Raw genomic sequence first — 16,423 nt, 5'->3', positions numbered from 1 at the left:
TGCCACTGGATGGTAGAAGCTGTGGATTCTGCAAGAACGAAGAGGACTAGGAACTTTCCCTTTGGAGGATGGATGTCCCACGTTGTGAAGAAGCTTGCAGAGGTATTCCCACGCAGAAAGACCGCAAACAAGCCTTGCTAGATGCAAGGGTCACGGTTAGGGTTTTTGGATGCTGCTGTGGCCCAGGAGGGACCAGGATGTCGCCAATTGCGTGAGGAGACAGAGGGGGCGCCCAGCAACTCAAGGAGCCCTAACAGAAGCAGGCAGCACCCGCAAAAGTGCCAGAACAGGCACTACGAAGAGGAGTGAACCAGAGCTCACCCGAAGTCACAAAAGAAGATCCCACGACACCGGAGGACAACTCACGAGGTTGTGCACTGCAGGTTAGAGTGTCGGGGACCCAGGCTTGGCTGTGCACAAAGTAAACCCTGGAAGAGTGCACAGGAGCCGGAGCAGCTGCAAATCACGCGGTACCCAGCAATGCAGTCTAGCGTTGTGAGGCAAGGACTTACCTCCACCAAACTTGGACTGAAGAGTCAGTGGACTGTGGGAGTCACTTGGACCGAGTTGCTGAGTTCCAGGGACCACGCTCGTCATGCTGAGAGGGGACCCAGAGGACCGGTGATGCAGTCTTTTGTTGCCTGCGGTTGCAGGGGGAAGATTCCATCGACCCAGGGGAGATTTCTTCTGAGCTTCTAGTGCAGAGAGGAGGCAGACTACCCCCACAGCATGCACCACCAGGAAAACAGTCGAGAAGGCGGCAGGATCAGCGATACAAGGTTGCAGTAGTCGTCTTTGCTACTTTGTTGCGGTTTTGCAGGCGTCCTGAGCAGTCAGCGGTCGATTCCTTGGCAGATGGTGAAGAGAGAGATGCAGAGGAACTCTGATGAGCTCTTGCATTCGTTATCTAAAGAATTCCCCAAAGCAGAGACCCTAAATAGCCATAAAAGGAGGTTTGGCTACTTAGGAAGGAGGATAGGCTAGCAACACAGGTAAGAGCCTATCAGAAGGAGACTCTGACGTCACCTGCTGGCACTGGCCACTCAGAGCAGTCCAGTGTGTCAGCAGCACCTCTGTTTCCAAGATGGCAGAGGTCTGGAGCACACTGGAGGAGCTCTGGGCACCTCCCAGGGGAGGTGCAGGTCAGGGGAGTGGTCACTCCCCTTTCCTTTGTCCAGTTTCGCGCCAGAGCAGGGCTGGGGGATCCCTGAACCGGTGTAGACTGGCTTATGCAGAGATGGGCACCATCTGTGCCCATCAAAGCATTTCCAGAGGCTGGGGGAGGCTACTCCTCCCCAGCCCTGACACCTTTTTCCAAAGGGAGAGGGTGTAACACCCTCTCTCTGAGGAAGTCCTTTGTTCTGCCTTCCTGGGCCAGGCCTGGCTGGACCCCAGGAGGGCAGAAACCTGTCTGAGGGGTTGGCAGCAGCAGCAGCTGCAGTGAAACCCAGTATGCCAATGTGAATTGGTGAAATTGGTCCCTAGCCTGTTAGTGACAATTTGTAAAGAGAGAGCATAACCACTGAGGTTCTGGTTAGCAGAGCCTCAGTGAGACAGTTAGGCATCACACAGGGAACACATACATATAGGTTACAAACTTATGAGCACTGGGGTCTTGACTAGCAGGGTCCCAGTGACACATAACAAACATACTGAAAACATAGGGTTTTCACTATGAGCACTGGGTCCTGGCTAGCAGGATCCCAGTGAGACAGTGAAAACACCCTGACATACACTCACAAACAGGCCAAAAGTGGGGGTAACAAGGCTAGAAAGAGGATACTTTCTCACACCCCCTAATCCCCATTAGCTGACAGAATCATGAACATTGTCCCTGGGTAAGTGTGAGCCTCAGCATGAGCCATCCTCTCCCCAACGGTGGTTGGAAATCAGAGTCCGTGGACAGAAGCAATCCTCTAATCAGCCTAACCACCCTCTCCCATGCCCCCCAAGACCCTAGGCCCCCCAAATCACTCATTCATAAAGCACATCTTATCTCAGGACTCCTCTAATGTGTCTGAATCACCTGCTAGTGTCTCCAACACTGCTCTTTGTTTCTGTGCGATGGTGTCCAGGTCAGGTTGCAGGTCCCTGGTAGAAGGCGAGCACTTCTTTCATCTGGGGCACTTGGAGTTTTTGTGGGGCAAAGGGTTAGGACTGTTGTCTGTTCCCATATCTCTCTCAAGTCCCAATAACTCACATGCCGCTGTCAGGGAGTGAATTTGATGCAGCTTCTCCTCACAGCAGTATATGATGTGAAAGGGATGGGCCCAGGAGTAAGGGATCCCTTTCTTTCAAAGGCAGGCCATTACACGGTGGAAGTCTCTCCTCTTTTGTAGAGTTAGGGCTGAGAGTTCTTGGCACAGCATCAAGGTATGGCCTCGGAACTGCAGTGGGTGAAGTTCTCTTGCTTTTCAAATAATTTGCTCTTTCAGAGGAACATCATGTATACACACCAAAATGTCTGCCGGGCGAGAATTTGCTGAGCAGGGAAGGCCCTCTCTGTGCTTAATCCAACTGAATGTCTGCTTCTGAGGATTCCAGGATTTGGTCAAAAAGGGTTTTTACGTACAACCCAATATCGTTCCCTTCTGCGGCTGAAATGAGCGTCTCACTGGGCACTCTGCTTCACCCCTATCTGGCTGTAGGTCTGGACTGGTCTGAAAGGGACGGTCTTTGGCGGCTGGCTTTGTTAGCATCTCCTTGAGAGAATGGTCTTTCTTAATATGTGCAGTCACCATGGTTGGCCACCTCCAGTGGCAGTGGTGTAGTTGGGCAGGCCTCATGACTGGGAAAGGCCCAGGTCCCTTGAGGTGCAGGGCTCTTCTCGTAACCCTAGGAATCTCCCCTGATCATTCCAATAGGCCCCAGCCAGGGTGCTCTGGCATGCCCAGGTGGTGGGCCTCTGGGGTGGGGGGTGGGCTGGACTCAACAGATTGCACCTCGGGGGCCTCTGCTGCAAGGTATCCCACTCCAGTCCTCCATCACTGTTGGTTGCACGGTCTTGTCAGAAAGTCATGGCAACCTCCGTGGGTGCAGTACCTGTGCCTCATTGTGTGCCTCTTGCAGACACGTTGAGTGGGCCTGCCTCAGTGTTCAGCAGGGCTGTGGAAGGCATGAGGTATCATCGCTAAGTACGGCCAATGCGTTCCTGCGATTGCGCTTGATGTGGGAGTTGGCGGGGTGAAAAAACTCCATGGCCCAGTGTGGCAGGATATGCAGGTGTGGCACTGGGTGGTCGGGTCTCAGAGGTCTTTGGACATGGGGATCTCACAGTGTGTTATTCATTTCTTTGTATATTCTGTGCAAAGTTATGGGTGTTACTTTGAATAAACTGTATTACAGGGTATGATTGATGCCATGAGAACCTGATATTTTATATAGCGCAGTCTGCATATGATAGATTTGAACATGTTGCCTGCTATTGCCTCCTATTGTTACTCACAAGTAATCATTTTTCCAAGTGATGGCCGTGTCAGCTCTCTTAATTGAAAACATCTGCATTCTGTTAATATGCTACACGTTATATAAGTTCCAAACCTCTTTCTTATGTTTGTTTACACAATCTTCAAACAAACCATCATAAATGCTTGTTGACGTTTCATGTGTATGGCAAGGGCAGTTATAAATTTGTACGCTTCAGACAATGATGAAATATTGGGAAGATTTGCATGATGGAAGTAGGATGTGAATGTATTGAATGATGAAATGAAAGAGTCATCCTTACCTGTTTCTCAACAACAGAAGGTTCCATGTTGGGTACCTGACGCATTGAAAATTTTCCAATCACTTTTGATGGAATGACGGTCTTTGTTCCCGAGCCAGAGAAAGCACCTTCAATCCCATGAATGCTCAACGATGGATAACGCCATCTATGCATCAGAACATCTTCCTACGTTAAATAAAATGCAGCATTAGAGTTTTAGGACCAACAGGATACATCAAGACATAACATTCAAATTATGTCTGTTCAACAAACACAGGGCCTGATGCACAAAGGTAAACATACACTTTTGTGTAATTTTACTTTTTTTCCTATTCATAAATGTAATTAACAAGTAGCATCTTTATTGCTGCAGAGTCTCTGCACACGTGGCGAAGCCTGCGCACATGGAAAAATATCTTTGTATGTGCAGAGTCTCTTCCATGATTGCGGAAACTCCACAGTCGTAAAGATACTACTCCTAAATTACCTTTGTGAATAGGAGAAAATCGCAAAGTTACAAAAAATGTAAGTATACCTTTGTGAATCAGGCCCATAGTTGATTGTATTGATCAGCAGAAGGAACTCCATCCTTCACTTCTCACACGCCACAAGCCTCTATGGTCCATACCTTATCTCTTATCTTAATGTGTATTTCTTTGATATTCCACCTAAATATCTTTACAAATAAATTATGCTACCATAGTATTTTGGGAGCAATACTGATGAGGTAAGAATATATAGTAAATGTCCTTAACTCCACATATATGTATCTTGACAATATATATATATATATGGTCAAAATATTTAAATGTGGAGTTAAGAATAGTAAATCTATACTATAGCCTTTTAGCCTGCTTCCTAGAGCTATACCAGCTGTGAAAGGCCCTGAATCCATCTTATAGGCCTTAATCACAGGTGAGGGCCTATATTAAGTGAGTGAGCTGCTAACAACTTTCATGGCCCAAAGCAGAAGGTTTATAAGGCTACTAGAACATTTCACCCACTGAAGGTAGAATGTTCTAAATTTAAAAGGGAGAAACAGAACGACAAATGTTGAAATGTTTGAGGCGAAGACTTATTCCAGCCATTATTAGCCCTCAGCCACTTCACTGTCTTCAACAGAGCTTCCAACATTTCACAGTTTTAATTACCTATATGCACTAACCTTCTTGATTTTTTTGATCTCGATATTTTAGTACCGATATCATGATAGAACATTATTTTTGAAACTATATTTTGGCATACAATGATTTCATTCTTGATTTTTGTGTGGTGTGTGGAGAGGTCTACTTGTGCTGCTGTTCAGATTTTTGTTGTACACACTCGTTGTCAAAGTAATCAAACACCCAGATTTCAAAAGTGACAATGGGATGTAGTTTGAACATGTGCATCAAAACACCATAAACTCTTCCTACTGTGTCTTTTAATCCTTGTTGGACTTAATGATTTAGTTTTCCTCTCCCTTTATGAGTAGCAGAATTAAAATCATTTCAACCCAGCAAATCATTAGTTTCAGTGGAAATCTCAGAGAGTTACAATGGTCATCGGTTACTCCTCAGTTAACCTTAAAATCATAGACCGTGCATCTTAGTTGAGTATGGCAATGACTGATTCTTGCTCCAACAAATCAAGAAATTGTATTACACACCGCCAACATCTGTCACAGGTCTTTTCGTCCAAGTTCAAATAGAAGCTCCAACATGAATAGATAAGCATTCTCACTATTATACTAGCAGTGCCTAATCCACTCCCTCTTTTCCCCACTCCTCTCCACTCTACATTGTGACCATCTGCCTCTCAAATTTGCACTGAATTAAAAATGAAGCACAAAGGACATTGACCTTCACAGGATAGGCTGCAAAATCTACCACAAAGTGAGTAACAAGGACCTCCATGTGTTTAGCTGCCCAATTATATTGATCTAACAACTCCACAAATATTCAAAAGCAATTTCAGGCAATTGGAGAAAAAAAGTATTAGCTCCAAGTAACAGCAGTTGAAGCACAAATTCTAAATGTAGAGCCAAGTCGTAAATCCCACCACCTTCCAACATATGCACACATAGTGTGATTGTAACACAGGACACGTGTGAGCTAGCTGCAGCAACTGAGAGCAGTTGTCCTTTATGCATCTCTTTGCCCGATGGAGTGCACGGAGGTTCCAGGAAGCAAGAAGCAGACTGAACAAAACTCAAGTATGGAATATGGATTGGATATTTTTGGGGAAATTTCAGGAATTCATGCAAGGGAGCACAGGTTCATGCTGGAAGTTTTACCATGGGTTTAAAATATAAGTAGATTTTCTGAAAAGTGCCTCTCAAGCTCCCAACTATGTCTAAGGTATACAAGTAGCACAATACGCTGGTAGCTGGTAAGCAAAGCCTGGAAGAGAATCTGGACTGGATCTGGTTTCCAATAGGATTGGGGTATTTTTAAAGGACATTGCAGCATGGCATATGTTCCAAACTAGTGTCCACGATGGAAGCAGGGTAACAGAAGGTCTTCAAGTAATGCTGCCTGATGACAGGATAGGAGGACCCTGGCAAAGCAGTGAGTTTACAACTATCTGATTTACAATTTATGATAAAGGCTTCATCACTGGTTGAAGAACAATTGAAACATTATTTGATTCATACCTTAGTGTCATAAAGCAGCTTTGTTGTTCCAACTTCAGCTTTGAATTCCTCTAGGTTGAACGTAATATTTTCATATAATTTCTTCTCTTTTTCTGTAACAGGAGCTACGGCATCATAAATCCCACTAATCAGGATACAACCTGAAGAATCTACAAGTGTGTCTGTGAAGGCATTAAAAAAAACACATCACTGTTTCATAAATAATCAGTAAGTCACGGTATGAAAACACATATTGAAATAAACACATGCCAGAGGAGGGTTACGGTAAAGCTTGAGAGGCCACAGTATATTACAAAAGCAATTAGTCAACAGAACAACCAATGAACTACACCTGATTTGATTAACAACACATTAAGCCCCTCATTCTGAGTTGCATGGTACTGGGGGCACCCTAAAATGGAATGTGATTGTACCATTACTGTGCGGTAAATTCACCCCAGTGCTCCGCAATTACAAATTAAACTCTGTGGAATTGGGGACTGTTTCATGGGACTGATTTTTCCAGTCATAAAACTACGCTGAAGGCCAAATTCTGTGGCATGTAACTCATACATTTAGCAGGTGGTTAATAGAGCAGGCAGTAAATTCATGTGGGTGGTGTGAGGGAGGGGAACTGGCAGTTAGTAGAGGAAATGAGAAAATGTCTTCTGCCAGTATAGAGTTACTGTTCAATAAAACTGGTTATGATTCTCCCACATCCAGAAAAAGGGGCTATGGGAAAAAGCGACCCACTTGGATCAGGTAGAGAGGATTCCAATTGGCAATTCTGCTCTGCCTGCCTTTTAACAAGAGCTTCAGTAATAAGATACAATATTGCATTCTAAAAATAATTGTTCGGTTTTTGAGGCAGAATGTGCTAAAACTTCTTAGATGCACAAGAAACTGATAAATAGTTATACTGCACACACATAAAATTATTATTTTTATTATTGATTTTGAAGAGACCACATCCTTCTCTGAGGTTCTCTGCCATTTTAAATCTTTTTTTTTCCTTGACTATGAGTAGAGAAATTTCTAGCGCAGGGCAATGAGGGATATACGTTTTGGGTTTCTAAATCCTGTCCTACCATGTGCGCTTACAGGAATTAGATCGACCACTTTCAGAAGCCTTTTAAGTCTGCCATCCTCTGTTGCAGCTTTCAGTAACTTATCTCTCCTATCTCATTCTCTTGTTTAAGTGAATCTGTTTTCATCATAAGTTTTTATCTCAACTCAACACAGACTTGTTTGCAGTGTGTATTTTCACTCACGTATGTCCGACCCCCCCCCCCACAATTTTTCCCCAAGTCAGGTGATTCAGCCTGCACTAATTATTGTTGCCAAAGTCCTCAGAGCTTTGGCCATCTTTAGCTTTGCCTGGGTGTCATTGGCTCCATGTATATTTACAAATCTATTGGAGTATCAAGTGGAATACTTAGAGGTACCACGTTATCAAGGGGCAGAAAGCCACACTCAAATGCAAATTCATAAGTACAGCAAGAAAACCACAAAGTGGTCTGTTCACAAGCTGCACTTTGTAGTATGTTTAGTATTACTACAATACTACTACTCACGCTGGACTTACTCCAGGTCTAAGTTGGAGTACATTTGTGACTTTTGAGGTCATTTTGGCTATAGTAACTATAGAAATGCAGTTTGTTAGCAGCAATGGGCTTACTTTTTTGTGGGTGTAGTTTGACACCCGAGCCCCTGTTTTACTCTCCCACAACTGCTCCTAACCACTTCATAAGCCCCTCCCATTTTGTAATAGGTATCTCTATTTTCCAGCTACTCTCCCCTTTCCCTCCCACATTTACTTCAAAACGTAAGCTTATGCGCATTCAGTGTAGAGATCTCCACATTGGAGTGGCAGAGGTCTCTCCATGTGTTTGTACTGTGTGAGTAGTACTATTGTAGTACTACTTAACATACTACAAATTGCCGTTTGTGCATTTCTTCCATAAAATAGCTCCTACACCTGGAGCAAATTTTACACTTTGCTGTCCATGGAGTAACTGAAAAACTATGTCAGTTAGGCTTAGAGGTGCTCTTGCATGCATGACATATACACATTTAGATTTGTCAAGTGGTTTGAGATTCTGAAACTAGGGCCCAGATTTACAAAGCTCCTGCATTGCCATTGTGTCACGCATGGTGGCACAAGGCAACGCAAGGGCTTTAGTGAGATTCACTAAGCCACACAATGCCACCTTGCATGGCTCTGCATGCTTTAGTAAATCTGGTGTAACACAAGGCAGCACAAGTATCTGCCTTGTGTTACTCTGCCCTTGGAAGGTGTTCCATGGGTGGAGCGTGGGTGTTTCCATGCATCCACCCATGGACTTTGGGGTATTCCTAAACTTACTAAGACTGGTAAACCTGGTAATGCATCAAAATGCTACGCCTTTCCAGGCGAAGTCTAACAAGGAGAAGTATAATTATTACTCCTAGTTTTTAACGCTTTCCACCTGTGCTGCATTCTGCAGCATGCATAGAAAAAGGAAAACACCTTAGAGGATTGTTTTTGTGCAGGAAGCTGTCCTTTTCTGCACAAAAACTCCTGGAGTAACGCAGGCACCCTTGCACCATGGCGCAAGGGTGCCTGTATTGGCACTAGGTTGCCCTCAGTGCACCAGTGCAGGGAGAGAGCAGGAATGTGCTGTATCTTAGTAGTTATGGCTCATTTCTGCCCCACCCTGTAACAGAACGCAGCAAGTTGTCTTGCTGATTTGCATGACTTATTAGTAAATCTGCCCCCAGTTGTCACCCTATCTAACAATTGTCTTTCAAATATTTTGTCAAAGGACTCATTTACTCTAAAATGTTTGTATATTACCCCCAACAAAAAAACACACAAAAAAATGAATTGGTGGGCATAAAACTTTAACCACCCACACCTGTAGTGATCTGAAGGTCAAACATTCAAGTCCTGGTAACGCAGGCGCCCATCCTTCCGAGATCAGTAAATCGAGGACCATTAAATTGGCTAATGAGATCAACTTTTATTTATAACACTTTGAAATTGTGGAAGTGTGGTATAAAGACCTACATTAAAGGCAAGCCATTATTATCACTGACACAACTTGCCAATGAATGGCGGGGTACTAGTAAACAGCAGACTGAATGTTAATCTTCTTAAAATTTGTGCATAGGGTATTTACACATTATAACCAAGAAAATATCTGCTCTCAGCTGCTCTGAAAAAAATGTTTGTACATAAAGAAGCGTATGCTATGTGTTAAGCATTCTATCCCAGGGCTTGCAAAATATATCTTTCACTTTAGGGATATATCAGAATTATTCTTCAGATGCTTATAAGTCGTTCAAGCATTTTAACCAAGACAAAATCAGTCTGCCAGACATACTAAGAAGATACTTATATGTATACTACTATATAATCTCATCTTATGAAACCTAGATCTCCCTCCTGTGTATTTAACAGAAGGTGGCAGTGCGTACTAGCACCCCTCCATCTGCATTGATATGTCCAGCTCTTCTAACATTATTGGCCATTTTCATACATTGTGTAAAATCTATTGATGTATGGAAATATGAATCACATGGTTACTTGCCATTCTTAATTCTGTTTGGGCATGCTTATTTCTGCCCCAGAATCCTCGGCTGTATTTATAAGACTTTTTAAAACTTTTTGTTGTTGAGTTACAATAATTTCTCGCTTGTCTAGGTTTGACTATTGTAATCTTATCTATAGACAGGGCTTGCGTCATTGAGTATTGTTAGACATTTCTTTTTCTACTTTGCTCATTTGACGGATTTGGCCTGAATGGTGCTCCCCTAAACAATAATAAATAAATACATACATAAATAATATAAATTAGCAGTGGTGGCTCTTATAGTAAAGGTAATGTGAGACTGCTCTCCTCCGCAGTGGAAACAACATGGCTATGGGCTAATCCGAGAAGAGCTGAATGCTTCAGAAACTATGTCACAAAGCAGCTAGAAACTGGAACCTTCTTGGAATCGACCACTATGCAAAGGGCTAATTTAATCCAAACTACAGAACACTGCATGGAAACTAATTTCAACCACCAATCATTAACGAATGAACTAAGTTGCATATGTAATTTCTTCAAGAGATGGGTGGATCTTAAAGGCGTCCAATGGTATATGAATTGATGGTTATAGATAGCAACAGCAAATCAGTGACTCAGGCTAAAGAATAAAAATATATAAATGGGTATTTACCTAACAAGTATATCAAGTCACTCATTGGTTCATAAACAGATCCGCCATAGACCCCTGAGTGTAGATCACGTTGCGGTCCTTTTACCTAAAGAATAGCAACCAACAATAAATTGTACTTAATCATTGATTTTTCCTACAGTCTTTAAAGGAAATGATGATTTTTGTTATTTGGTGACATGCCCAAAATTCTCATTAAACAAGTGAGACAAGCAAATTGCTCTGAAATATAGGTAGAAGATACTGCACAAAGGAACAAGGTCTAGGATCCAGCAATTTCCATTTGTTTTACTGCAGGAAGGTTTGGAGGAGACATTGTTAAATGATGAATTGTCAGGTTTTCAGAAAGTTAAATAAGAGCATCACTATGTTGCCTGAGACAAATTGAAAAGAGCTGGTAAAGCAATGGCATACTAGTCCTACTTATCACACCTAGTCCCACATTCTGTGATCTGCTCCCATTTTGGGATCATTCATGTAGTTAAACACACACTGAGCACAAATTTAATATAGCTACCTCTATCCCCATTTGTAGGTATCACAGTTCTATGAATTAACATTTTCACTCCTATTTAATAACTGGGAGTAATAGTTTCAATAGAAATTGATTTATTTACATTGTTTTACTCTTGTAGTACTTGACTTCAAATGTGATATCCTCCTCTTCGTCTCTGTTATAGTGTATGGGTATGTATGTGAGTTTTTTCCGATTTCTGGTCTGCGGACTTACCTTAGACTATGGCACCTGAATTTAAGATGTGTGGTTTGGTACACGTTTCATGCCACTGATCTTTTTAAGGATTGTCTTTTTGTTGAAGTAACTTGCATCCTCGCAGATCCTGCTCATTCTGTGCCTAAATGCCTTGATATGCCTTTGTTTGCAACTAAAGTACATGCAAAACTGAGGTCAGATTCTCGACAGGATATGTACTTCACAATTAGATAATGGATACCATATATAGTCAACCAAAGTAAGAAAATCACCTGCAGTCATGTCTATTTAGGGGTTTCCCTTAGAGCACTCTAAAACATCAACAAGGGGCATTTTTCTGCTCTCATGCAATAACTTGTCACTAACACTAGGTGGTGCTTTAAGACTGCTATTCACTCATCTTACTTTATGGAAGTTCTGTCTCTTTAGGTAGGTCAGAGATCATTTTTATTTTCAAAGTATCATATTCTCCCATTAATTCGTGTTCTAAAATGATGTTATAAACTTTTTGTTTCAGATGCCTTAGAATGGTGGATTCAAATCCTGACACAAGTTTTTTTTTCTCTGTTATGACTGCATGACATTCTCCACCCATGACGTCAGGAAGACTAGTTTATGATTACAAGCCATCTCCAAATTCCTACCTCTATGGAGAATACCCCCATTTGTTATGCCATGGTCATTTGGAACCGTATAGAGCAGGAGTCTTTAAACTGGGGGGTGGTCCCCCTGGGGGGCCTCAAATGATCCTGTAGGGGAGGGGAGCCAGGTTCCGGCCAAAATAAGCATCATGCTCATTACAGGGCTTTGTTTAAGCTGAAAAAAAATAGGAGCAGTAAATCGCTTTGTAATGGGCAATTACTAATATGTTTTGTCATTTAAATCCAAGCTGGGAGTGTGTGTAAAAAATAATGAGACTCCAAATACTCTTGAAAACCCCCACCCCACCCCTAATAATCACACTGTGGACACTTGTACACTTTAGTAATGCCTGCCTGACCAGAACAGTGTGTTTGGTATGATGTATTTGATTGCATTTCTTAAACAGTTATAACTTAACTGCAATGTTTAAATATGTTTAGACATATTTGAACTTTGCCAATTTATTACATTAATTGTGAAAAATTCGGAGGGGGGGGGCCCAATTATTTATTTTTTTGTACTGGGGGAACAGCTTTAAAAAGTTTGAAGACCATTGCTATAGAGACTCTTCTGAAGTGTCCTCTTGCAGGTTCCAAATTTAATAGGGAAGACTAAGGGTGGTAGAGGCTGTGTCCTATCTGAATGATATCAGCATGCTACACTGTACCCCATTCCAATTCTATAATGGTCTATATATTCTGAAGAACATCATCATTGGGTGTTTGTGTATCAACACAGTACACATCACAAAGGTACAATTTCCATTGACTGAGACAATGTGAAAGGGGCTTTGATGGAGTAAGCCAGACTTCTGTAAACCACCCTGTGGTATAATTTAACTAATAATTTTCCCTATATGGAACACAATCAGAGACTTATTGCAAGCATAATTGTCAACTCCCTAAAGCTGTCATGGGGATCTTTTGTTATAAACAATTCTAGTCTGGCCTTCAGAAATTCAGTTCACAAGAGAAATGTTTTAAAGAGTTCTGATAGAAATCCAGCAATTTTGATGCTGAATAATTAGTTCAAGTGTATGATGCGAAGGATTGTGAAGGAATTTTAAACACTCCATTGTAGGCCATCACATGTAGGCTTTCATTCCTACATTTATCCACTGGTTGGTTAGCTTGAATTATTTTGGTGATAACCTCCCTAGATCATCACACACTTTTGTTTGGCAGCAATCAGTAGCTTTCTAATATATATTTTTTTTGTATGATAAACACAAAAATATTTCTTCTTTTAATTGAATATTATTCATCATTCTCCTGAACCAGCCTAAAGCTTACCTCAATCTATGTATTATGCCGGAAAAGCTAAATACTGTCACAGCTCCTCATGTCCTCTACCAGCCCCTCAGTAATTTCTCTATAAAGGCATTTCAAAAGCTCAGGTCCTACTTTAGGGATGGTTGAAGATGTCAAAGCTGTGGTCTGGTTAAATGTGTGTTAAGCTGGCTAAAGCATCATTTAAACTTGTTACATTTAAACTGCTATTATTGTATTGCGGGTGTTGTAACATCAGGTTTGAGTTTCAGACATGCTATTTTGCTGCACTGGAAGGCATGCCTCTTAGGACCAGCCACAAGTTAGTATCATCCACATACCATTGAATTCTGCACAAATGTCAGTAACTCAAAGGTACTGCATATCTGATGTGTAGTGCCAGCTCTTTATATATCTTTCAAATCAAAGATCAGAAGGCACAGAGTCAATTTTCATTTAAAGCAGTGTCGTCTGTAACAGAACAACAATGAAAAGGTTATGTCACGACACCCCACCTCAGAGCACAGTTTAGGATCAAAGTAGGTTGCCAACACAAAGTGATTCTTGGTAGGAACTAATTTGATTGAAGTATATCAAAAAACCTCTTACTCCAGAAAATGTCTAGCGCCAGCTCTGTTATAAGCCTTTGAATTTTTCAGATGCATTCTATGCATATATCCAGGTAACCCAAGCACAAGCCCTGTTTGCACTAGATCACCCCCTTCACATACTACAACAATGACTAATTAAAGACAACACTTCTTTACAGAATCTTCAATGATTGAATCAAATCCTTCAAGCACAAAAGAAAATTGTTAACAGTAGTATTTTTTCCTTACATATCAAAACACAGGATAATTTCTCCTGACAAGAATACTAATATGTAAGGGTCTGGTGGAAGGGTATACTCTGTCAAAACATGACAGATACCCTGTCCATTGTATTACAAGTGCCATTGGCTATAATTTACTGTGAAACACCTGCCTTTAATCCACAATATTTTAACCAATCCCTGTCATTTGCCACCTGTTCACCTTTATTAGTCCTTTCTTTCTCTTATCTTTCAGAAATAAAGCCACTCTCCATATGCCATTTTTTCTCATCCTTGATCACTACTGTTGTATAGTGTATACTTTTACCACCCTAATGGACACTTGTATCTTGCCTTAGATGTAGTAATGAACGTATGAAGAGGCAGGGCTTGGCCAACCTTATTTATCTTATTTTGGGGGCATAGTCTATTTAAAGATGTCTGTCCTTTCCTCAGAGCATAGCTTCTTTACCATCATTTTGAGAGGAAAATGTATATTCTTACACAGCCCCATACAATAACTTATTTTTTGTTTTCAGGACTATGAACAAGTGTGTGTATTTTAGCTTACCCATCACATTCCTACCTCCAATACTCTCCTTGTTGCTCACAAACATTTTCTGTTGCTTCTTCAACTAAATCCTTCTCTGTTTGTTTATCATTCAAATAACTCTTCCACTCAGCTACTCCATTGTCCCTGTCTGTTGTTCCTGCTGCTCATTGGCATTGACTCTCTTACACACATTTACCTGGACCCCTTGTCCCCAAGGCCTGTTTCATTGTTTTCTTTTTGGGAGGGACTGGCAACTGCAATGCGCTGCTGGGCCACTCCTTCCCTTTAAAAAAATCGCTTTTGGCACAATTTTTATATATTTCATAATTTCAACCTCACAGATGGGCATCAGGCATCCTGGGATAGTAAACAAAAAAAGAAATAAAAAAACAAAGTGGTTGCTTCCTCATGATAGATGCTGTCATCATGCTGGGGCTGCTGTTGCATCCTGACATACATGTGCAGATGAGTGATATAGCATGTGGTGCAGTGCAATTTTGGTCCCATACCTAAGCCCCTAAACACCTAGGGCCATATTTACAAGGTCCATGGCGCATGGCTGCACAGCAAATGCCTTGCTGTGCAGCCCTGCGCCTTCGAGAAAAGGCAGAAATGCACTGTATATACAAGATAGAGGGCATTTCTGTCCTCTCCCCCTGTGCTGGTGCACAAATTGCTATAATGTGCCAATGCAGGCACCCTTGCACTATTGTGCAAGGGTGCCTGCATTGTGGGGGTGATTGTTTTTGTGCAGGAAGGGACACCTTCCTGGAAACAAAAACAATCAATTGAGGCGATTTCCTTCTTCTATGTGTGCTGCAGATTGCAGCACACAGAAAGAGGAAAAAATGGGGAGAAATAAAGATATTTCTGCCCGTTGCGTCACTCTTATGCCAGCCCTGCGGTGATGGAGAGTTGTAATTCATTGCCAGGCTTAAAAAACCTTGTATGTCTGGGAATGCGTCAAAATGCATGGATTCTGTGTGGGAACACCCACACTACATCCATGGAAAAGCCTCCCTAACGCAAAGGAAGGCAATGCAGCAACTTGCCCTTCGTTGCCTTGCCCCATTCCTACAAGGCCATTTAAATTTAAAGCCACACAAAGTAGTTTTGCGTGGCCTTGTAGACATGGGTCAGCAGTCTGTGCCACCGGTGCGTCACAAAAAATGATGCACCAGTAGCACAGGCCGCTTGTAAATATGGCCCCTAAAACGTAAACATCATAAGTCTATATGTGCATTTAGCATTACATATTTTGTGTCTTCTAATATTATTAATGTAAAGTGTTGTACTTGAAGCCAATACTACAGTGCATTCACTAAATAATTAGAAATTCATATATTCTGGGTGCCTTAACCTTATTAAATGAAATGTAGTTTCCATAGAGTGGATAAGATCATCCTTGCTCTATTGAAATGTATTTGCTATAGAATGAAAAAGGATTTATGTAAAGAATGTACTAATGTTTTTTTCGCATTTGAATTTAAAGTGTAGCTCATAGTTGCATCTATATTCATGTACTCAAAAGTTGTATTGCATTTAACTTAAATTGTTTAATGAATTTAATTTGATTGTATGTACTGATATTTTGATTTATGTGCATAACTGACACGTATAAAATTAAATGTGCACCAATGAAATATACATTTTAACTTGACCTGAGTAGGCCTATATTTCTTTCCGCATGAAATATTGTTTTCCATTTCTGCTTCCGTGCCTTTTCTTTGAAATTGCGTTCACATGAACTGTTAGCTATAGAATAGATGTAACATTGTAGTAGTGATATAGAGCCTGAGAAAAGAACCTTGACAAAGGACATAGAGAGACTGACTGACAGTCCCTCATTCAGCAATGTATTGAGGAGGTCTGGAACATTTGCAAATGTTACAGCTTATTACATGAGATAATAGT

At 41.5% G+C, this 16,423-nt stretch overlaps 1 protein-coding gene across 1 annotated transcript in view; it reads right to left on the bottom strand.

Annotated features, from left to right (window-relative positions):
* The window catches only part of LOC138279655 (cytosolic non-specific dipeptidase-like), a 280,513-nt gene that overhangs the window by 48,653 nt on the left and 215,437 nt on the right, over nt 1-16,423 (bottom strand). The window contains exons 7-9 of the mRNA XM_069219419.1: nt 10,527-10,611; nt 6,342-6,502; nt 3,728-3,892 (exon numbers count right to left, since the gene is read on the bottom strand). Of these exons, the coding sequence (XP_069075520.1) occupies nt 3,728-3,892; nt 6,342-6,502; nt 10,527-10,611 (411 nt within the window). The remainder of the gene's footprint in view (nt 1-3,727; nt 3,893-6,341; nt 6,503-10,526; nt 10,612-16,423) is intronic.

This window comes from Pleurodeles waltl, chromosome 2_2, assembly GCF_031143425.1.
Source record: "Pleurodeles waltl isolate 20211129_DDA chromosome 2_2, aPleWal1.hap1.20221129, whole genome shotgun sequence".
In the NCBI taxonomy this organism is placed as follows: Eukaryota; Metazoa; Chordata; class Amphibia; order Caudata; family Salamandridae; genus Pleurodeles; species Pleurodeles waltl.
This window is presented reverse-complemented; position numbering and strand designations above follow the sequence as displayed.